General features: G+C 42.8%; 2 protein-coding genes and 1 long non-coding RNA gene across 5 annotated transcripts in view; 2 read left to right on the forward strand and 1 right to left on the reverse strand.

Annotated features, from left to right (window-relative positions):
• Positions 1 to 7,494, forward strand: part of LOC139370582 (son of sevenless homolog 1-like) — a 72,179-nt gene extending 64,685 nt beyond the window's left edge. For all 3 annotated transcript variants that reach the window (XM_071110159.1, XM_071110161.1, XM_071110162.1), the window contains 7 exons: positions 979 to 1,141; positions 1,369 to 1,486; positions 1,820 to 1,992; positions 2,546 to 2,662; positions 4,531 to 4,801; positions 6,324 to 6,445; positions 6,694 to 7,494. In XM_071110159.1, the coding sequence (XP_070966260.1) occupies positions 979 to 1,141; positions 1,369 to 1,486; positions 1,820 to 1,992; positions 2,546 to 2,662; positions 4,531 to 4,801; positions 6,324 to 6,445; positions 6,694 to 7,272 (1,543 nt within the window). In that variant the 3' untranslated portion in view covers positions 7,273 to 7,494. The remainder of the gene's footprint in view (positions 1 to 978; positions 1,142 to 1,368; positions 1,487 to 1,819; positions 1,993 to 2,545; positions 2,663 to 4,530; positions 4,802 to 6,323; positions 6,446 to 6,693) is intronic.
• Positions 7,495 to 14,560: 7,066 nt separating this feature from the next.
• LOC139370577 (uncharacterized) lies at positions 14,561 to 15,435 on the forward strand. The gene is made up of 3 exons (XR_011627147.1): positions 14,561 to 14,608; positions 14,926 to 15,044; positions 15,235 to 15,435. It is a non-coding gene; the product is annotated as an uncharacterized lncRNA (long non-coding RNA).
• Positions 15,436 to 21,582: 6,147 nt separating this feature from the next.
• On the reverse strand, positions 21,583 to 23,845 carry LOC139370578 (gem (nuclear organelle) associated protein 6). The gene is made up of 2 exons (XM_071110154.1): positions 23,596 to 23,845; positions 21,583 to 23,253 (listed from the first exon to the last, which is right to left on the reverse strand). Exons 1-2 carry the CDS (start codon positions 23,721 to 23,723, stop codon positions 22,866 to 22,868), a joined length of 516 nt encoding a protein of 171 aa, XP_070966255.1. The 5' UTR covers positions 23,724 to 23,845; the 3' UTR covers positions 21,583 to 22,865.
• Between the last annotated feature and the right edge of the window lie 160 nt (positions 23,846 to 24,005).

Here is a 24,005-nt window from a genome sequence, read left to right on the forward strand (position 1 = left end):
ATTGGCAGGCTTGACCATAAGCCACGTCCAATGACATTTTATAGAATTTGTCAGTATGTCCAACCGGCCTCCCAACCGCAGACCACGTGTAACCACGAAAGCCCCTCCACATTAGGGTTTCTTCACCTGCGGGATCGTCTGAGACCAGCCATCCGGACAGCTGATAAAACTGAGCAGTATTTCTGTCCCTTTTGTGGGGGAAAACTAATTCTGATTGGCTGTGCCTGGCTCCCCAGACAGTGAGCTTGACTCCCAAGTGGGTCCATAGATTAGGGCCTAATGAATTTGTTTCAATCGACTGATTTCTTTATAGGAACTGTAACTCAGTAAAATAGTTGAAATTGTTGCATGTTTTGTTTTTATATTTTTGTTCAGTATAGTTATGTCATGTCCTTTGCATAAAGATGTTATGAATGCTTTATGTAGGTGGCAGAATTTCACCCTAAATAAGGCTGTGATTACTCCTATCCTCCCCGTCTTGATTCTAAAGGTGAAAAGGAAGGAAACATTTGGGACTGTTCTTTGTGTATGAGCTGCTAATCACTGTCTGATTTTACAGAGACTTCCTGAGACTTCCTGATTAGTTTTCAGGGACAACTGAATTGGTTGAGTGAAATGTGTCCTTACACTGACTTAATAGCTCACCATGTTACCAAATGAGGACTAACAGGTCAATATTATGTTACTAATTAAACACATTTGGGAGCATTAAAATGTACCAGTGCTTATTGTCTTGCCCCCACTTACCTTACGACAGCTGTGGAAGTTATTGACCGAACTATGCTGACCTGAGTCATGTTTATTAGGGCTTGCAGCAGAAAACATTTTGCAATTCAAAACAAAAATGTGTGTTTCTTGTTGGACAAATCCAGGTAGTCCCTCCATGTTTGTCAGTTGTCCGTTTGGTGCCTAATGAACACAGCGCTGGCCCCTGGGTTTAAATAGCATTTGTTTTCTATGTACTATGTTCTACACCAGGTGTATCGTAGAGACGGAGAACCTGGAAGAGCGGGCAGCGGTGGTGGCGCGTATCATCGAGATCCTGCAGGTGTTCCAGGAGCTCAACAACTTCAATGGCGTGCTGGAGGTGGTCAGCGCCATGAACTCTTCGCCTGTCTACCGGCTAGACCACACCTTCGAGGTGATGAAGGCCTGGAGGGGTTCTTTCTGCAAGATTCTTTGGTGGTGGTGTTAGGAAATAGTACCAAGACAGTGTTATCACAGTATCTGGCATTGCATGAATCCAATGAAAATTGCGGTACCAAATAAGTGCCTAGTGTTTGAGTATTGAAATGAGTACGTCTCTACGCATCTGTAGGACGAAATATATATATACTTGTTTTGACTGAACTTCTGCCCCCTTTCCAGCAAATTCCAAGCCGACAGCGGAAGATTCTGGAGGAGGCCCACGAACTGAGCGAGGACCACTACAAGAAGTACCTGGCAAAACTACGCTCCATCAACCCCCCCTGTGTCCCCTTCTTTGGTATGTTCTAGTGTTTCTCAACCTATTTGATACCAGGGACCAGGAAGCTATGCCCTCTTTTGTGTCAGGGACTCACAAATAATGTACAGTTTTTTTTAAATTTGGTATACAGCAGTACTGTGTGTCTAAGACAATTTTCCCCTCGGGAACTTTGAAGTTGATCCTGTCCTGTTCTATCCGAAGCTAGGATTTTTCTTCTTTGGAGGACCACTTACATTAAAACTAGTGTTGGTTAACCATCTCGGGGACCGGCCAGCAACATTCCACGGACCGGTGCCAGTCCATGGACATCATCGCTCTGCTCTCTCATGTCTTTTCTTTCTCTCTCCTCAGGGATCTACTTGACGAACATCCTGAAGACGGAGGAAGGCAACCCTGACTTCCTGAAGAGGCATGGCAAGGAGCTGATCAACTTCAGCAAGCGACGGAAAGTGGCTGAGATCACCGGGGAGATCCAGCAGTACCAGAACCAGCCCTACTGCTTACGGGTGGAGAGCGATATCCGGGTGAGGAGCGAAAACAATGATGTCATACGTTCTGTTGAAGTCGGCTCCCACTATATGGCCAGCCCGCATAGTCAACATTTTTTGTAGAAATTGTAATAATTCCGGCTTTGCAGCATGGTCCGACCCATTGATGTTTCACAAACACCATTTAGTTACATGGAATATGAATGGGTGTAAATATGAGTAACACATGGAAGTAATATAAAACATTATTGGACTGTTTCCTTTTCACAATTTCAGCTCTACAGTTACCATGTACAGTTGACAGTTTGCCAAGTCATAGCAACCTATTCGTTTTTGATTAGATATACATTTAGTGGTGATCCCTAGCTTCAACTTTAGTCTCATTGACATCAGTGCATGACTAAGTGAAAATTCGACATAAGTGGAAGGTAGGATTCACCACTTAGTAGAGAGTTACTGCCACTCAGCTCCTGACATGTACTATTTGGTTATTCATCCAATTGTCCCCAATCACCCACACCCTTGTATATTTCACGATGGATCTTTCTTTCCATCTTTCTGACGACTCCCTCTCCTTTGTGTATCACAGAAGTTCTTTGAAAACCTCAATCCAATGGAGGACAAGGCAGAGAAGGAGTTTGCTGACTATCTGTTCAACAAGTCGCTGGAGATCGAGCCTCGGAATGCCCGGTCGTTGCCTCGATTTGTAAGTGTCTTGTTCCTCTCCGATCTTACGGTTCGGTTCACATGATTATCCTCTCTCGGACTCCCTATGCAGTTTGATCAGTTGTTGTATTTCAAAAATTTGTTAGAATGGACATTGGATCTTCATGAGTTCAGATGAAAAATACTTTTTCTCCACTATTATTATTATTATTTATTTTTTACATTTTAGTCATTTAGCAGACTCTCTTGCCCCAAGCGACTTACAGTAGTGAATGCATATTTTTAGTAGTGGCCCCCCGTGGGAATCGAACCTACAACCCTGACATTGCAATTGCCATGCTCTACCAACTGGGACCAGACTGGGCCACACTTAAGCATGTATACTCCATGTATACTCTTAAGCAGTGGCGTCTCGTGAAATGTCCAACAAATGGGGCTGTTGTCAATACGTTGCCAACTGACAATAAGTAGCTGACAAATAACGCTTACGTAAGTCCACATTTCCAAACGGAATGAGTTGGCTACTGTAAATGTTCAACTTATTTGCTAGACTCACAAGCATATGGGAATACAGTAACAGACAAAAACGTGTGTCGTTTAGTTTTAGCTAACGTCATGGCTTGTTTGACAGTGTCATCTTCTGTGTCTGAGCTCACCTCATACCTGACAACAGTCCAGTGTTTTTGTAGATCATCGCCATCTGGTGTTCAGAGTTATAACTGAAAACCAGGGGCTCTTTGGATAGGTTCAGTAAGAGCAGCTAAAATCCTATGATAATCAAATTGTATTGGTCACATACACATGTTTAGCAGATGTTATTGTGGGTGTAGCGAAGTGCTTGTAAAATGTTCTAAGGACTAGAAGCGAGGCAGCCCTCTGGCTCTGTTTTTTTAGGTTCCGCAAGGCGTATAGGGATCGCTTTGAATTGCATTGAATGAGGTGGCTTGAGAAGCTCTCTGGAACTACGCTGCCGATTACAGCAGCACATTTTCTTTTTGAAAACTCCATTTGTAATCTAAGTGCAGCTATTTATATCCCCTAACTTGATATTATTACAATATTTTATCATTAAATACATTTTTGTAAATCCATTTTTATCTCATTGCTGCCAGGTGGGGCGGCGTCCGAGCGCCCTCTATGGACGCAACGCCCCTGCTATTAAGGTAGAAAAAAGACTGACAATTTGTCAGCAGAATTGATACCTAGAACAATTACAGGTAACTGCCAAAATAAAGGAAACACTTGAGGAAATTAAGGATATAAAGTATATTGACAACAGTTTCTTCCGCACAGGTGTTCCTGAGCTAATTAAACAATTAACATCCCATCATGCTTAGGGTCATGTATAAAAAAATCCCAGTTGCCCATTTTGGCTACCATGGCTAGAAGAAGAGATTGGTGACTTTGAAAGAGGTGTCTCAAAGGTGCATAGAGGGTTTAAAGTGTGTGTGTCAGCCACCAGATCTCACCCAATTGAACACTTGTGGTAGATTCTGAAGTGTCACCTGAGTCAGCGTTTTCTACCACCGTCAACAAAACAGCAAATTATGGAATTTCTCGTGGAAGAATGGTGTCACATCCCTCCGATAAAGTTCTAAACCCTTGTACAAGCATGCTAAGGCGTATTGAAGCTGTTCTGAAGGCTTGTGGTGGCCCAACGCCCTATTAAGACACTTTATGTTGGTTTATGTATGTTGGTGTATATTTTGGCAGTTACCTATAGGTAACACACTAACCAGATAGTTCCCCAATCTTCCGACATTAATTTATCAGTTAACTACCAGATAGAAAAGAACCAGCAGCACTTGAGGGCTGAAGGTCTACAGTTGAGAAGCCTTGACATTATATTGTTGCCCTGACCCCTCCTTCACCTCTCTTCTCCCCCTCTCTCTCCCTTTCTCCTTCCAGCCCAAGAAGTACAACTGCCCGCTCAAGTCGCCCGGCGTGCGCCCGTCCTCGGTGCGCCCGGGCACCATGCGCCACCCGACGCCACTGCAGAACGAGCCACGCAAGATCAGCTACAGCCGCATCCCTGACAGCGAGATGGAGAGCGCCGCCTCTGCGCCCAACTCGCCGCGCACGCCCCTCACGCCGCCGCCGGCCTCGGCCGCCTCCAGCTCCACGGACATCGGCAGCGTGTTCGACTCGCCCCAGGGCCCCTCCAGCCCCTTCCACTCCAGTAGGTGGTCCTTCAAGCCGGACGGGGGAGCAGCTTGGGTGGGGATCGCGGCGGAAGGGAGGGGAGGTTGGGTGGGTGGGAGCACAGCTAGAGCTTATAGAGAAAGTGTTTGAGAGTTTGAATTTAATGCTTCCTTCCTCCCCTTGAAGAAATCACTGAGCTAAAGTAAGTGATTAGCTAGGTGAATGCAAAGTGTTCCACTTCTTAGCTTTCACCAATCCAGTCATGTCAGATCAGTGATTACTCCAAGGAAGGAAGGAAGGAAGAATGCATGCAAGACCAGTCAAGAGTGCAATTGAGTGTTATCACTGTGAAATGTTTGGCGCCGACATGGATAATGCCAGTATTCCAATTGATTTACAGTATATTGTTCTGAGCACAGCCAAAGGGAACACAACCTCTTGTCCTAAAGATACTAACCCATTTTACATTACCCTGTAACTCACATTATACCAGTAACTTTCCCATTTTCAGAACTCCGTTGTAACAAGGCGTGTGTGTGGGGGGGTAATGACACCCGCAGTCCTTTCAGAATTGTGAACAGTGAATACATTAACGGGTTAATGGGTGATAGGTCCAGTGGTCCGAAATGAAACTGGTCCATCCACATCAGTCTCTCCTCCTCTCAGGGCCTTTTCTCTCTCTTCTCTCCTCCTGCCTCTCCCTCCGTCCAGACTGCGACAGCATCTTTGTCCCGGTCTCTTTACCACACGGCCCACGTTAGTATGACCCTCTCAAAGCCAGCCTACCTGTTGTCAGTGAATCCCCCCCCACACCCCAACCAAGCAACTACATCAACTCGCCCCCCCCCCCCCGTCTCTCATTCATTCTGACCCTCTCAAGCCCAACTTGCCTCTCCCTACCTGCATGCAACTGACATCCACCTCATTGCTCCCATCTCCGCCCACTGTTGCGCCTGTCTGTCTCCATGGCAACGAACGCTAGTCTGTGTGTGCGTTTCGTAACTCCAAGTAGACATTGCCCACGGGTACAGCTCTAGGATCAGTTTACCTCTCTGAATACCGACCCTAACCAGGCTACTAACCAGTTAAACTGACCCTAGATCAGTGTCACCCCCTTCTGTTCTCCTGTCCTGACTTCATTGTCACTGTGGGGTTTTGCTCTAAGCATCCTTGTACAATATCTCTCTGTGGTGTGTAGTTAGTTATTGAAGTTGGTCATTGCCTCGAACATAATACTTTAGGGGTGTTGTTTGCATACCCTTCCCGAAAGGAGAGTGTCTATTACCCATCCGTTCCTCATCCTCTATTCTAAATGTTTTCAATGCTTGTTTTTACTCCATTCTTCGTGGGCCTGAATGTCTGGAGATATTGTCTGATTTAAGACCTAGGAAACAGTCAAGTGCCAAGCAAAAGAGAGAACCCCCCCCCAGACACTCAGTTGCCCATCCCTGAGTTGTAGAGCCCTGTATGGGATGAATTTGGGGAATTGGGGTTAAATATGTGTAATTACTCTCATCCTGTAAGACTTCATTTGAGTTCCTGATTTCCTTCTATTCCAGGGTCCTCCTCAGTTTCCTCCATGGTGAGTCTCCACAGGAGCACTGAAGACGCCACCGTCCCCCCGCCTGTGCCCCCTCGCAGACGCCCCGAATCCGCCCCCGCTGAATCTTCCCCTTCGAAGGTGACTCTGTTTTGACATGTTTGCTACCTAAAGTTGTTCTGAGACTGTACCATTAGGAGGATTCTCGATTGATTTATTCAAGAGTGTAGATGTGGAACGCTAAATATCCAATGAAACACAACTAAGTTGCGCTGTCAGTTATTTGCTAGAGATTTAGATGACAATTTTGAGTTTGTCGAATTGTTCTCCCACACTCTTCATAACGTTTGCTTCTCCTTCTTTCTCCTTTTCCACCTCTCACATTCCAGATGATGTCCAAGCACTTGGACAGCCCCCCCGCCATCCCTCCGCGGCAGCCCACCACCACCAAGGTCTACTCGCCGCGCTACTCGCTCTCGACCGAGCGCACCTCCTTGTCGGAGCCGCCTGACAGCCCACCCACACTGCCACCGCGGGAGCCCGTGAGAACGCCGGACGTCTTCTCCAGCTCCAACAGCCCCCTGCACCTGCAGCCACCCCCGCAGGGCCGCATCCGCAGCAGCGAACCCACGCTGAGCCAGACCTTCTTCCCTCCCTCGCCGTTCGGCCCGCTCACCCCGCCACCACCCCCGACTCCCTCGCCCTCGCTGGGGCCGCGCAAGCACCTACCCTCCCCGCCCTTACCACTGCTGGGGCCCGGTGGCCCAGACTGCTGCGGCGACTCAGCCCTCCTCCCTCCGGGGGGTGCAGCTGGCCCCCCTGTGCCCCCCCGCCAGAGCACCAGCAGCGCTGCTGCCCAAGCCATCCCCAAGCTCCCCCCCAAAACGTACAAAAGGGAGTCGGTGTCATACCCGTCCCTTGCGCATCGAGACGGCCCGCCCCTGCTGGAGAATGCCAACCCCTTTTAAAAAGACTTGTGTATGTGATCTGGGGGAAATTATTGAACACTAAAGACTTGGACAAAAAACAACAATAATTGTGATGTTGACTTTGAGAAGAAAAAAAAGACAATACCAGTGTAGATTCTTAGCTACCTGGAAAAATAATCATGTGCCCTTATAAAAAAAAATACTTAAACGAAAGATGATTGTCCTTTTTCATTTGTGCAGACCATTTGGAGATTCCCTATAAAAATCATTTTGGGGGGGGGGTCTTACTGTTTTGTTTTGTTGTATGTGTTTGTTTGTTTGTACAGTGTCGTTTGTCATCGTCCAATGTTTATTTCATTTTTATTTTTTAAGTGAATCGATTGCAGCATTACTTGTCTATGAGCTCGGTGGCCTACCCATGCACATACAGCTTGAACCGTATTAAACCATGAACCAGGACCACACAAGTCCACCGCACGCTGGAGGACGGGACGATAAAGACTGCAGCCCAGTTTGATCAGACTCCAGGAAAAATCCACAAGTGTTTTAACTCCCTGTGTATGGGCTAAACAATCTACTAAAGTGGCCCATATTGACCAGAGATGGACCAGAGAGGACTCTAGCTATCACGGTGTTGCAAACCCATTCAACTCGCCCATAACAAATGTCTGTTGTTCAATCCACCTCACTCAGATGGAAAAAGGGACTTGGGAAATCATGTTGTTAGATAGTTTTTAAGGCTTTGTGTAGAGACTCAGTCCAGAGCAAGCTTCTTTTTTTTTTTGTGCCAGTAGATCGACCAGAGTACCATGATTTAAGGCAGGGTTTTCCAACCTCGGTCCTGGGTGCGTGTTTAGTTGTTTTTGCCCCAGCACTACACAGTTGATTCAAATAATCAAAGCTTGATGATGAGTTTGTTAATTGAATCAGATGTGTAGTGTTAGGGCAAAACAAATAAATGTGGGGGGGTCCAGGACTGAGTTTGGAAACCCCTGATTTAAGGTACCCATCCACACCAAAGAGGTACTTTTCAAGAAACACAAGAAGTGATTGTTCTTAAGTTTGTGTTAGTACTTTTATGTTCTGATTCATTTCTGCCAATGAGTATGTAAAGATAATTACGATTTGACTTCTTTTAACAAGGGAATAAAAGTGTTTCTACCACTCTATGCAGTAGGTCCGCTATGAAACTAGTGAAGAGCTGGCTACGGTCCTGAATGCCCAGTTAGAATATATTTGTTTAATGATTCCCTTCCTTCAAAATGGTCACTGATCTGACTGAAGCTAATCGAGTTATGTACTGGAGACCTTGCTCTATCGGTAACATAAAGAGTATGGAAATGTAGTTGCTAATTGTTTACCTCAAACTTCAGCTTGTGTATATGCCCCATACATGCAAGACTCATTTTAAGGTTTACATTTGTCATTTAGCAGACGCTCTTATCCAGAGCAACTTACAGTAGTGAGTGCATATGTTTTTCGTACTGGTCCCCCGTGGGACTCGAACTCACAACCTTGGCATTACAAGGGCCGTGCTCTACCAAATGAGCCACGTTACAATTTCTTAACTCATGAAACCACACAATCCTTAGTTTTAGACTACAATATGATTTTGCTCATGGGTGTCAGGAGATAAGCCCCTTTCTGTCCAATATTTCTGTCAATTCAGGGGACCCCTTTTGACTCAAGTGCACCACAGAGTATAACCCCATTTTAAAAGGAAGGATGAAGGGATGCCTTTTTAAAGCATACAAAAAGGGCCATAGCAAAATGCAGTTGAATTGCTGGCGCTACCTAGATGGCTAAATATGAATGACTAGCCACAGCGAATTGTCTTTGTCCTTATTTTGCTTGATCATGAATACAATACATTTAATCACAGGTAGACCACACTCCAGTCAAATGTTACCAACTCACTATGGAATGGTCATATATTAACAGTACATCTTGAGTACACCACATTTTAATTAAGAGAACAATATCCTGTGACTGGCAATAGTTTATGTATGTAAAATCAAACTATTTGGTTTATTTGAAGAAGTGCCAAGTGTTCCACCTTCAGGTTATGCTATGGTTTGTTCCCTAGGGTCAAAATGTGGGCTGTGAGTCACCCAAATGGCACCCCATTCCAGACACAGCGCACTGCTTTTGATGAGCCCGAAGTACCCTGGTCAAAAGTAGTGTACTATATAGATTCCATTTGGGACACACCCAAGAGCCTAAAGTAATTAACCTGGGTTTGTCGTCTTCATTGTAATCATTCTTGGCTATTCTCCCAGGTTTCTTCCCAACGGACAAAGTGCCATAGGGTCATCCTGTCAGTTGCTTCCAAAAACATGTTATTTTTCTGGCCCATACACTATGTAATGGCTGGAGTTTGAGAATCATAGAAATCAAATGACTAGAACGTGCAGTCACATTCAAGTCACGTCCCGCGATGGGTCAACTGACGGCAATATCAGTGTACCAATATCTAGGAAAGTAATAATGACCTTTTAAGGAAAGTTACTTGAATTTAGCGACCAGGTTGTATGTGTGTACTGCATGTATGTGATCATCTCATTGACAGTGAGTCTGGTGTTTACCAGCAATACTGTGAAAAAGCCTCGGCAATAGAGACCTCTTTAACCCACAACACGTTGATGCAGTGTCAGAAACAATAATTGTGCCACATCGGTAATAAACTTATACTACTGACCATGACTTCCAAGCGTTTAAGTCGAGACTGCAGCAGTGAGATATGCAGTCAGGTCAAATTAGATGAGTAAAGGAATTTGTTTCACTGCTATGTTGAGTTAGATTGTCAATAGATACTCATATTTCACTGTCATGTTAAACTACATACACACACAAGGTTAGGAATACACATTTAGCCATTAGTCAAATGGGGAGCTTAAGGGATAATGGTTGACTGATTAATGTTAGAGTTGTAGTGAAGATCCTGACTCGGTGCAGCTGGTCACCTAGAGACTGTGGCTAATATGTGTGATTTGAGTGTTTCTGATAGTATTGATTACGAAGTTTCAGAAGGAACCTTTAATCATGCGACACATCCCGTACACAACTGGAGTCTTTCTAAGCAGTAACTTCCGGGCTCAACCTTCCATCGTCTTGCACAATGGGGGTGACGGCTCACACCCTGTCGTAAATTAAAGAAGAGGAGAGAGAACATCCCTCTCCAAATTTCACAGAGAAATGTGCTTTGTCTACACAGAGGTTTCCCGCCTGATCTCTTAATACGTTCTAAAGTGAATACTGGAAAAATATTCCTAACAGAGAACGTGGGGAATGGTCAGTGGAAAATTTGAAAACTAATGTCATATTGGTTTTTATTTTGTGATATTAAGTGTTATAAAGGAAATACTGTAACTTGGAAAGTATATACACTACATGTACGAAGTCTCCATCCTTTACGTTGAGCATGAAATATGAACAATTATGAACATTTTTTTGTTAAGATATGAATGTGATTTTAGGAGCCATGAGATCAGATCATTTGTGTCCTATAAACTTTGAACATTAAGTAGCCAAGCCCCTAGTGAGGTCAGAGAGCGTGTCAGCCTGACGGAACCATCCCTTTCGATCAGAGTGCATAAAAGGATTGGTAAAGAAACAACAGCGAGATCAGAAAAGCATGAAGCGGGAGCTTACACGTTTAAAATGGTTGGAACTTTGAACCTCAACACGAGGTGAAGAAAGTAAACTCATCTCCGAGACCAGAACATCGCCAGGCTGCAGCTGCACGTGTAAAGTGGTTTGAACCCTGAATACCAACACAAGGGGAGAAGACAACTCAACTCTCGGACAATCACTGGTACGGCTGATTAGCTGTCTAAAGAAAAGTATCTAGAAAAGTGAATTTAAGTGGGACCATTCTACTATTCAAACCAACGTATTCTACTACTCATCACCACAGAACCATCTACACAGCTGGCTAGCCTATCTTCAAGTAAGCTTCAGGAGCAAATGGAATGTAGAATAAACTCTGTAGGTCTGTTCAGGACTACACGACAAGTTTAACGGGCAGAGGAGCGTAACAGTAGAAGAGACGGATGAACGACCTCTTTTGGACAATCGGAGCCTTACAAGCATGCCGCGAAAAGGCCCAACAGTGAACCAAGACATGGACACGTACATTCATGATTTCTTACTCCAAACGGGTGGCAGTTTGTGTTCAAAGTATATGATTACTGTGAGTTTAGTTTCTAAAATGTGTCACGATAAATGTCTCTTTTTCTCTCTTCCCCTCCATCTCCTTTTGTAAAAAGCAACCATATTGTGTCAGTCCGGTAGGGACCTTTTCCTAATGTATTAAGTGTGTATGTTTATCCTCTGTTATCATTTAGTTATCTAGTAAATAAACAATTAAACCAATTTGTGTGGTACTGAATCATAAGTAAGGTTACGACTGTTCAGAATGATGATATGATGCGAAGTTATGATTAATACGTCAACTGTTTTATGGATGTGATAGGTAAAGACCTTTAGAGTTTAATTCAGGAGATGGTAACTCTAAACAACCACTCTTATGGTGCCCCAAATCCTAATGAGTTAATTGTTAGATGATTCATTTAATAGATGATTCAATAAATAACAATCATCAGATTAATGAAAGTAAAGTCACAACAACAACTATGGCCGGGGATTGGCACTGTCAGCAGGTTCAACACAGTCTGCAACTGGGGGCTGATCCAGCCGGGAGGCCAGCTACCAACCTCAGTCCACGGCCGGGGGCTGATCCAGCCGGGAGGCCAGCTACCAACCTCAGTCCACGGCCGGGGGCTGGCCACTCATACCATACTCCATCTGCTACCACCTGTTTGTCAGATGGCGAGAAGCCAAACTAGTGAAATTTGGTTTCCCGTAATGATATTACATCACGATGGCCTTGGTTTATCTGGAATGACGCAACTAGTCTGTCTGTCCCTCTTGCCAACCCCCACCCCCACCCATACCTCAATCCTGAAAATATAAATAATAGGTTCCCTTAACCGAGCTTGCTCGTTGTGCTGGGTTGGCAGAAATATAACTTTCTGACCAATGGAATGCTTTATAAAGGGAAAACTCCCCCAACATGGCATGCTGGGTGAGCTGAATTGACACAATACACATATACCGCGACTCGTCAGTGAAGAGCACTTTTTGCCAGTCCTGTCTGGTCCAGCGACGGTAGGTTTGTGCCCATAGGCGACGTTGTTGTCGGTGATGTCTGGTGAGAACCTGCCTACAAGCCCTGTCCAGCCTCTCAGCCTATTGCGGACAGTCTGAGCACTGATGGAAGGATTGTGCATTCCTGGTGTAACTTGGGCAGTTGTTGTTGCCATGCTGTACCTGTCCCGCAGGTGTGATGTTCGGATGTACTGATCCTGTGCAGGCGTCTCACAGTACGGACATTGCATCTGCAGTCCTCATGCCTCCTTGCAGCATGCCTAAGGCACGTTCACGAGGATGAGCAGGGACCCTGGGCATTTTTCTTTTGGTGTTTTTCAGAGTCAGTAGAAAGGCCTCTTTAGTGTCCTAAGTTTTCATAGCTGTGACGTTAATTGCCTACCATCTGTAAGCTGTTAGTGTCTTAACGATCGTTCCACAGGTGCATGTTCATTAATTGTTTATGGTTCATTGAAAAGCACGGGAAACCGTGTTCAAAGCCTTTACAATGAAGATCTGTGAAGTTATTTGGATTTTTACAAATTATCTTTGAAAGACAGGGTCCTGAAAATGGGACGTTTCTTTTTTTGCTGAGTTTATATGTTTATATCTGTTTACTCTAATGGTTTTACCATCTGTTAAATGGTGTGCAGTGTGTGTACTGACACAGTGTTACTTGTGTGTGTGTGTGTGTGTGTGTGTGTGTGTGTGTGTGTGTGTGTGTGTGTGTGTGTGTGTGTGTGTGTGTGTGTGTGTGTGTGTGTGTGTGTGTGTGTGTGTGTGTGTGTGTGTGTGTGTGTGGGTGGGTGGGTGGGTGGGTGGGCGGGCGGGTGGGTGGGTGGGTGCGTGCGTGTGTGAGTGATACTCCAGTGTGTTTCAGATGTGTGCAGCTATGAGGGGGGTTGTCCTTCTCGTTCTGCTTTCTCTCTGGGCTGGAGACAAGATGGATGCTCAGATTAGTGAAGCAAATTTATCTAAACTGATTACAGAGATGAAAAAGTGAATGCTTCTCTGTTTCGTTGTAATCATATAGTCTCTGTTTTAAAACCGCACTTCTTATTTCCCAAAGAAACGCTTGCATTAATATACTATACATGAATATACTCAGAACAATAAGATGCATTGAAAGACTTTAAGCTACAGTATGACTGCAGTTGAGGCCTATCATCGTGGGGCACTATGTTATACTTTATTGGCTGTGACGTTACATAAAACACTTCTTCTCTGTGTCAAGTGCCGATTCCAAATCGACCCCAACATCTGTGAAGTTGGAGAGCTCTGGAGGACTACTTAGTTATAACACACAATGTAATACTGTAGCTCAATGTGTGAGGATGAGATTCCCTTATCTATTGTTGGAAGGGTTGGACGGTATCCAGATTTTCATATCGTCATACCGTCCTTCTTTCATACTGGTATATTTAAGCAATAAGGTGATATTTGGCGAATATACCACGGCTAAGGGCTGTTCTTAAACTCAACGCATTGCAGAGTGCATGGACACAACCCTTAGCCATATATCACAAACCCCCAAGGAGCCTTATTGCTATTATAAACTGGTTACAAACGTAACTAAAACAGTACAAATACATGTTTTGTCATACCCATGGTGTACGGTTTGATATACCACAGCAAAAAAAGCACCATTGGGCATCTATACCAGAATGCTAACAACATTTGCACAAGTAATAGTGAATTTCAATGGAGGCTGCTCGCTGAATATGCTAACGGAAATAAACATATTGCAAAGACAGGCAATCCAGCTCATAAAGTAAAAAATACACTGCCAGTCAAATGTTTGGACACACCTACTCATTCAAGGGTTTTTATTTATTTTTACTATTTTCTACACTGTAGAATAATAGTGAAGACATCAAAAGTATGAAATAACACATTTGGAATCATGTAGTAACCAAAAGAGTATTAAACAAATCAATATATACTCTTTGCCTTGATGACAGCTTTTCACACTCTTGGCATTTTCTCAACCAGTCCCACTCAGCCCAAACCAAGTCAAACTAGTGAAATTTGGTTTCCCGTAATGATATTACATCACAATGACCTTGGTTTATCTGGAATGAACTTGCTTATCGTGCTGGCACTTTCTGACCAATGGAAACTCCCCCTACATGGCATGCTGGGTGAGCTGAATTGATACATAAAAACATTGAAGTATTGCTCACACAGATAGAGGATTCAGACACGGACAGCAGCAATGGATCATCAGGTACCTGGGAGTTATTCATTTCTCACCAAACAAAATGTTTAGCCTGTTTTAAGAGCATTTTAAGAGTCTATACATATGTTATGATTGATTCCTTATTAGTTTAAATATGTATACTCCATATCTTTTATATCTGTTTACAGTAATGGTTTTACCATTTAAATAGTTTGCAGTGTTTGTATTGACATAGTGTTTCTTTGTGTGTGTGTGTGTGTGTGTGTGTGTGTGTGTGTGTGTGTGTGTGTGTGTGTGTGTGTGTGTGTGTGTGTGTGTGTGTGTGTGTGTGTGTGTGTGTGTGTTGATACTCTGGTGTGTTTAAGATGTGTGCAGCTATGAGGGGGGTTGTCCTTCTCTTTCTGCTTTCTCTCTGGGCTGGAGACAAGGTGGATGCTCAGATTAGTGAAGCAAATTTAGCTAAACTGATTACAGAGATGAAAAAGTGAGTGCTTCTCTGTTTCATTGTAATCATATAGTCTCTGTTTTATTACCACACGCCTTATTAACTAAATACACCTTGCATTAATATACTATAGGGAATTGTCCCCAAACTCTACAATTAAGGTCAACCAAAGTACGTGCTCTGTGTTCTGTCACCACCTCTGTCTCTCGTTTTTTCTGCTGTTGTTCAGGTTCGGACTGCAAAATCGTGAGTATGCCATGGCTGTCAGGCTCACCAAAGATGAGTGCCAGACTGGAGAGTTTGATGTCAACGTTGAACCAGAGGTGGTCAAGGCGGCACTTACTGCCGGACAAATCTACAAAGGAGACAAGATCATCGCAGCCACACCGTATAATGGCTACCACGCAGAGTATCGTCTCCTGAGTATTACTACCCAGGAAATGGGCTACCCCATATTACACCTGACAGATAACAACAAGGACTGTATAATCTTCTTTACCACATTCTCTCCCTGCCTGGAGTCCTGTATGAATGCAAGTGGAAGCCACAGCATTATCAATGACCTTGATAGGGCCTTTCGTACTAGAGACCTAAACTCTAAAGCCTTTGTGTTCGAGAAAGTCTGGCAACCTAAGTGGGGTGGGGCAAAAACCAATCCCCCAAGGCAAAATGTACTAAACGCCTTCAATACAATACATAAGAAAATCCCCCTATATCGCTGTACACACAAAAAGTGTTATTATTGCAATGAGATGAACACAGGTCACTGTTTGGAGGGCTACAGTGGCTGAGTGCACTCCTTCAAGTCCAGCTGAGCCAATGAAGCCTCCTGTATCTGTAGAGGACTGTCAACCTCTCTCTCCCTTCATCCCTCTCTCTGTCTCTCACTGTCCCTTTTTGCCCTTTCCTCAGTATCTCTGTCCCTCCTTGGGAGAATCTCAATTGGTTTTGCTCGACTCCTCGCGTCCTCTCCTCTATCCTCTCCTCACCTCCTTTTGAAAAAGGTCAAAGGTAATCAAATAGAGGAGGAAAGGAAACACGCAAACAAATGTGCTTGTATGAAATGACTCTCCTTCACCAACACGTAATCAGGCAAATTACATTTACAAAGGAGTAATCCCCAAATACATGTGTTAAGTGGTAAAAATAACTGTAGCTGGTTGCACTTGACATTTTATAGAGAGATAAGTATTGTATCGTTTTTTTAAATGTGGGCATGCTTTTCTTAGAGAAACAATAGCTGATTCAAAGGGGGTGTGGCAGATTTTAAAACACTTTCACGTTTCCCGCTGTGAGGATTCATTTGTGCTCAGGCTATCGAGGAAAGGAGGACCGCTAAACAATAAGACAAGAATAACACAATCTTGTCATATTTTAACAAAGTAACCCAAAGAGATGGTAACACATGTTTGTAACTGTGTATTTTGGCATAGTACTAGTTTATTATTGGGTTAACATTAAACAGTCTGTAACTGTATCCTATACAGTATTTATATCAATGCAAGGTTATCAGAACAATAAGATGCATTGAAAAACTTGAAGCTACAGTATGACTGCAGTTGAGGCCTATCATCGTGGGGCACTATGTTATACTTTATTGGCTGTGACATTACATAAAACACTTCTTCTCTGTGTCAAGTGCCCATTCCAAATTGACCCCAACATCTGTGAAGTTGTAGAGCTCTGGAGGACTACAATGTAATACTGTAGCTCAATGTGTAAAGCTGAGATTCCCTTATGTATTGTTGGAAGGGTTGGACGGTATCCAGATTTTCATATCGTCATACCCTCCTTCTCTCATACTGGTATATTTAAGCAATAAGGCACGAGGGGGTGTGGTATATGGCCAATATTCCACGGCTAAGGGCTGTTCTTCAGCACGACGCATTGCGGAGAGTATGGACACAACCCCCGATGTGCCTTATTGTTATTATAATCTGGTTATCAACGTAATTAGAACAGTACAAATAAATGTTTTGTCATACTCGTGGTATGCGGTCTGATATACCACAGTTGTCAGCCAATCAGCATTCAGGGCTCGAACCAACCAATTTATAAATAGTATTACCGGCTTGGTACACAAGATTGCGCCAAAACAAACGCAAAAAGCGCCATTGGGCGTCTATACCAGAATGCTAACAACATTTGCACAAGTAATAGCGAATTTTTATTGGAGGCTGCTCGCTGAATATGCACACAAAAATAAACCAATTGAAAAGAAATAAAAAATACAGTACCAGTCAAATGTTTGGACACACCTACTCATTCAAAGGTTTTTATTTATTTGTACTATTTTCTACATTGTAGAATAATAGTGAAGACAGCAAAACTATGAAATAACACATATGGAATCATGTAGTAACCAAAAAGGTATTAAACAAATCAATATATATTTCATATATTTGATTCTTCAAAGTAGCCACCCTTTGCCTTGATGACAGCTTTTTACACTCTTGGCATTCTCTCAACCAGCTTCACCTGGAATGATTTTAAACCCGTCTTGAAGGAGTTCCCACATATGCTGAGCACTTGTTGGCTGCTTTTCCTTCACTCTGCAGTCCAACTCATCCCAAACCATCTCAATTTGGTTGAGGTCGGGTGATTGTGGAGGCCAGGTCATCTGATGCAGCACTTCATCACTCTCCTTCTTGGTGAAATAGCCCTTAACCAGCCTGGAGATGGGTTGGGTCATTGTCCTGTTGGAAAACAAATGATAGTCCCACTAAGCCCAAACCAGATGGGATGGCGTATCACTGCAGAATGCTGTGGTAGCCATGCTGGTTAAGTGTGCCTTGAATTCTAAATAAATCAGACAGTGTCACCAGTAAAGCACCATTACACCTCCTCCTCCACGCTTCATGGTGGAAACCACATATGCAGAGATCATCTGTTCACCTATTCTGCGTCTCACAAAGACACGGAGGTTGGAACCAAAAATCTCACTTTTTGACTTATCAGACCAAAGGACAGATTTCCACCAGTCTAATGTCCATTGCTCGTGTTTCTTGACCCAAGCAAGTATCTTTGTCTTTTTGGTGTCCTTTGATAGTGGTTCCTTTGCAGCAATTTGACCATGAAGGCCGGATACGTGAAGTTTCCTCTAAACAGTTGATGTTGAGATGTGTCTGTTACTTGAACTCTGTGAAACATTTATTTGGGCTGCAAGTTCTGAGGCTGGCAACTCTAATGAACTTGTACTCTGCAGCAGACGTAACTCTGGGTCTTCCTTTCTTGTGGCGGTCCTCATGAGAACCAGTTTCATCATAGCGCTGGATGGTTTTTGTGACTGCTCTTGAAGAAACTTTTAAAGTTCTTGACTGGCGTTTCCCTTTGCTTATTTGAGCTGTTCTAGACATAATATGGACTTGGTCTTTTACCAAATAGGGCAATCTTCTGTATACCCCCATACCTTGTCACAACACAACTGTTTGTCTCAAACGCTTTAAGAAAGAAAGAAATTCCACAAATTAACTTTTAACAAGTCACACCTGTTAATTGAAATGCATTCCAGGTGACTACCTCATGAAGCTGGTTTCGAGAATGTCAAGAGTGTGCAAAGCTGTCATCAAAGCAAAGGGTGGTTATTTGAAGAATCTCACATATAAAATATATTTTGATTTTATTTAACACTTGTTTGTTCAACACTTGTTACTACATGATTCCATATGTGTTATTTTATTGTTTTGATGTCTTAGTATTATTAAACAATGTGGAAAATAGTAAATAAAAATAAAAACATTTGACTGGTACTGTATAAAGGTAGGACCTACTGAATGTCCTTTCTTGTGAGTTTGGACATTTACAAGCGAACGTGAACCAGAAACATTGTGCAAATTACTTTATTTTTTTGCATTGTTTGTAACTTATTTTGCACTTAATGTTGCTGCTACCGTCTCTTATGACCGAAAAGAGCTTCTGGGCATCAGAACAGCAATTACTGACCTCAAATTGGACAAGATTAATAACCATAGTTGGTAGTGAGTGGAAAAGCCAGGCGGATGCTTCACATTTATACATCTGGTGAAATATCTGCCTCGTTGCTCTATCTGTGTATATATAGGCTATGCTGAGTCTGTGTGGAGTCTGGAGTTGCTAGGCCAATGGGCCTGCCTGCTCTGAGAATAGGGGAAAGAAGATAGGAGAATAGGGGAGAGGAGAATATAAGACTGGAGAAGGAAAAAGGGCCAATAACAGAGAGAAAAACCCCAAGGATTTCAAGATAGTAGCAGCAATACAAATAACTCATCCAAAGGGCTTTGACTTCTCAAACATGGCAATTAGCTAACACAATATGATGCCCCATCACCTTATTAATTCAGCCACTTACTTAGATTAAAGAGCAAGTTACATTTAAGGGTTACATTAATACATAATTCTGTGTTTTTCAAGCAGAAAAAAATTATAAAACACATAAGAATTATCTTGCTAAATGCAGAAATTAAAACGCTTCTTATTGATGCTCGGCATCAGACAAATTTCGTGGTTCAATTGCACTTCTCCACTCAGATGAGAATTCACAAACAGGCATTCTATGAGCAGACAGCGCTCTGACTGATTTGTAGCTATACTGAACAAAAATATAAACCCAACATGCAAAAAATTTCAACGAGTTTGCTGAGTTACAGTTCATATAAGGAAATCAGTCAATTGAAATAAATAAATGAGGCCCTAATATATGAATTTAATATGATTGGGCAGGGACGCAGCCATGGGTGGGCCTGGGAGGGCATAGGCCCACGCACTAGGGAGTGGGTGGACCATGATCCCGATGAAACTGAAATACATGGGTCTAAATTACAGTATGTAGCAGTGAATTGGTTTAGGTCTTATCTGACCAACAGAACACAAGTATGTAATGTTGGTGATGTTCTGTCAGAGGCCAAAGAAATATCCCGTGGAGTACCGCAGGGATCTATTTTAGGGCTTCTCTTATTTCTTATATATGTTAATGATATTCCAGATACAGTAAAAGGCAAACTCCTGCTTTATGCTGATGATTCATCCATACTGGTATCAGGGAAGGATGCAGTTTACATAGAGTAAGGAATTGCATTTTGTTAGAGATTGGGAAAACTGAATCGATTTTGTTTGGAACAAAATGTAGATTGCTTTTTAAGGCTGACAAGTATACTGCACAGGCAAGGAGATTGAATCTAAAACAAATGTATCTTTTTTTCTTTCTTTTTTAAAATTAAATTGTACCCCTTTTTCGTGGTATCCAATTGTTGTAGTAGCTACTACTATTGCTACAACTCCCGTACGGGCTCGGGAGAGACGAAGGTTGAATGTCATGCGTCCTCCGATACACAACCCAACCAGCCATACTGCTTCTTAACACAGCGCTCATCCAACCCGGAAGCCAGCCGCACCAATGTGTCGGAGGCTACACCGTGCACCTGGCAACCTTGGCTAGCGCGCACTGCGCCCGGCCCGCCACAGGAGTCGCTGGTGCGCGATGAGACAAGGAGATCCCTACCGACCAATCCCTCCCTAACCCGGACGACGCCCCACGGACCTCCCGGTCGCGGCCGGTTTCGACAGAGCCTGCAGTACAGCGCCCCTCCCGGGCCACCCGGGAGGCACGTAAAACAAATGTATCTTAACTTGGTGTGTTCCTAGATCGTTCCCGAGACCTGATTGCTGCTAAAATTATTTATAAAATGGCAAACAAATTGACATTTTTACATCATAACACTAGATATTTTAAAATTAAAGTTAAGAAACTGCTTGTCTCAACCTTGATTCAGTGTAATTTTGATTATGCCTGCTCTGCTTGGTATAGTGGGTTCTCAAAAAAGCTGAAAAAGAGAATGCAGGTCAAGCAAAATAACGTTATCAGGTATATGCTGAATGTTAAGACCTAAGACCCATATAGGGGTACAGGAGTTCCGGAAGGTGGGCTTGTTGCCTTTGGAGTCCAGAGTGGACCAACTTGAACTTATATGTTTGACATCTTAAATGATCGTGCCCCAGGTTACATGAAAAAACACATTAATATGGTCTATAACCAACACAGTCACAATACCAGAGATAGTGTTATGTCATGTAAAATCCCAAGAGTAAACAGTACTGCAAGGAGCACATTTTTCCAAACACGCATTTGTCTATGGAATAGCCTGCCCTTAGAAATCAAGCAAATAAAAAGTAAAAATAGCTTTAAAAAGCAGGCAAAGGTTTTCATTTGGTTGTCTAAGTAAGGGAAACCACTAAACTGTCACTTGTACCCCCCCTACTGCTGGTCAGGTGTATTATTTGAAGGATCGGTATGATGTGAAATGAATAGATTGTTTTAATGTGAAATTAATATTATTGATTTTTAAGGTTAGGGAGAAGTGCAGTGAATAGTGACACTTTTTAGGATGTCAATATAAATGAATGTTTTTATGGTTGGTTGTAATTTTGACTTGTCTTTTAATCATTACATGTTATTGTTTTTACCATAGAGGACCACTTTGGAAACAAGCGTTTTAATTAATACTTTACAGTAATATCCTCTGGGTCCACATTGTGCATTTTGTTGTAAATGTCTGTTGGCCAAAATAAATTACATTTAAAAAAAAGCTTTGTGTGCGCATGGAACATTTCTGGGATCTTTTATTTCAGCTCATGAAACACGGGACCAACACTTTACTGGTTGCGTTTAGGTTTTTGTTCAGTATACATTTCTCCAGTGCTTTTCTCGGTGTAGCCAGCCTACTTTACTCTAGTACGATTAATTTTAAGCAAAACATTAGAAAATGTAGCAGGCTACGTTCTTCATATGATAAACATTAGATGGCCGGGCATTGTTTTTGCATAAAATAATTTGCTATTTCAATGTAATTTCATTTTCTGCCAGCCAAATAACATTGCACTTCTGTTGTCATCTGATGAAAATGAAGCTATTTTCTGCTGAATGTGTTGCGCTAATGTATTTTCTTTGAAGAAAAACTGTAGTTTTTCTCCACTTTCTCCCATTGTGCTATTTACAAACAAACCCGTGACTGGGTCAACTGTTCTGAGGAACTAAGGTAAGCGTCATAATGTAAAATAATGTGACAGGGGTAAAATGAACAAACGTGATCTGCTTTATCTCTTAACATATTGCACAAGTTGACTGCAGGTATTTACTTAAAAAGTAGCTACAAGTATTAAAATGTATTGGGAAAAAAACATCCTGTGGCTTTTTCCAAATACCCCAGTGTACAGTATACCACCCAAGCCTAATTATTGGAGATTTATTCAAGTTTTATCAAGTAAAATTATTTACAATTAAAGTTTCATAACATAGATTTTATAGGCACAGGTATTTTATTGGTATTTTTTTATAGATATTTAAGTGTAGCGGGACAGATGCAACTATTGGTTTGTAAGTAACAGTGCACGTTTAATTACAAAAGTACATTACAAAAAAAGGTATCTTTAGAACCAAAAAGTCACATTTCGAAATGTTGCCAACTGTTTGCTTTGTGATAGCAATGTCCATTGTTTAATATGATTATAGTAACATTTGAACCATCAACAATCCAAAGCATTTTAAGTGTCTCTCAGTTCACCCCAACAGTCTAGAGTGGCTTTCCCTCCTCCTCTCCTCGACCTTCACTTATCTAAAAAAGTAGGATAGGTGAAAGACACATGGCCAAGACCCAATTCCCAGTCCATCTTTTTCCCCACATAGAGGCAGATGAAGGAGACAAGACCATTTTAGACTATTGACATCCACTATGAGCTGGTTTCCCTGACACAGATTAAGCTTAGTCCTGAACTAAAAAGCTATTTCAATGGAGATCAAGAAAATAGACCATGTATTTTATTCCAGGACTAGGCTGAGCCTGATCTGTGTTTGGGAAACTATCCCTATATGTCAAAGTGAATCCTTCATCAGGAGTTGGCAGGCTGGTCTGGAGTTGAATCAGGGTTGCTCTCCACCAGGCTCTGCACTCGGGCCAGGATGATCTCGTTGGAGCTGCTACAGTCTTCCGCTCCGTAGGGGGCGCTCACTGTCAGCACGTTGGCCACGCACAGAATCTCGCCTTTCTCTTCCACGGGGATGCGGTTCTTTTCCAGCCACAGGCGGAGGCGATCTTTCCTGTGCCTCACTTCTTCCGGGCCAAGGGCGTGGGCTCCTGGGGGTGTGAAAATGACCCTCAGCCGCCCCGCCGTTTCTTCATTGCCCTCCTGGAGGACCTCTACTTCCTGCACTGCATGGCCTGTCACAACTCGGACCATCGGTGTGCCTCCTTTCTCCTGGAAAGTCACTAGGACTATACTGAGGGAGGGAAAATAGGTAATGCATTGAGTGTCAACTTAGCTGATATACACCCCTTTCAAAGCAACAATCCTGGTATTGTCTATGACTGAGTCACATCAAAAATATCACACTGTAGCTAGGGATAGCAGTTACGGAGTAGGATGCTCAAACTTAGATCTCATAACAGAGTGGTGTCTTCACTCGTCACTGTTGTAGCTAGGTACCACACTATATAAGTGGGAGAAAAAAACTGACAAATCAGTGCATTGGTGTATTATTTTCATATGATAGCTTAAGCTATCCATCAACAAATTGTGCACATGGCCATGGGGAAGAGTACTGGGAAGTTGACGAAGTTACCTGGCAGATACTGGATCAACGGTAAAAACCCAACCATGATGTTGTTGTTTCTCGTGCGCTGTCACTTTGACCTCTTTGTTGACATATTTACACCACTCAAGTGGCTTCAGTTGACGCCACGTGTCCATTACTATTTAAATATACTGACCGAGAATAAACTTCACTGGGCTTTAATCTCCAAATCAGGTGAATGAGCTGGCTACTGGCTAGCTGGATTGAGCCTGTGATTAAATTTGTCCGACGGTCAAATGTGTCGTAGAAAACAGTGATACAATTCCAAAGGTTCCAGCCCGAAGAATTAAATACCTCGTTACATATTATTAACCTCTTCACCAACCTAATACTCTACTGTGTGATTCATTGTATGAAATATGAGTCATTTAGCAATTTATTGCATTGCACGAGTACAT

This window comes from Oncorhynchus clarkii, chromosome 17, assembly GCF_045791955.1.
Source record: "Oncorhynchus clarkii lewisi isolate Uvic-CL-2024 chromosome 17, UVic_Ocla_1.0, whole genome shotgun sequence".
Lineage (NCBI taxonomy): Eukaryota > Metazoa > Chordata > Actinopteri > Salmoniformes > Salmonidae > Oncorhynchus > Oncorhynchus clarkii.

Coding starts and splice junctions, on each gene's coding strand:
- LOC139370578 (XM_071110154.1), bottom strand. CDS start 23,723: ATGGACACGTGGCGTCAACTGAAGCCACTTGAGTGGTGTAAATATGTC. Junction 23,254..23,595: donor GTTGATCCAGTATCTGCCAG/GTAACTTCGTCA, acceptor TCCCTCCCTCAG/TATAGTCCTAGTGACTTTCC.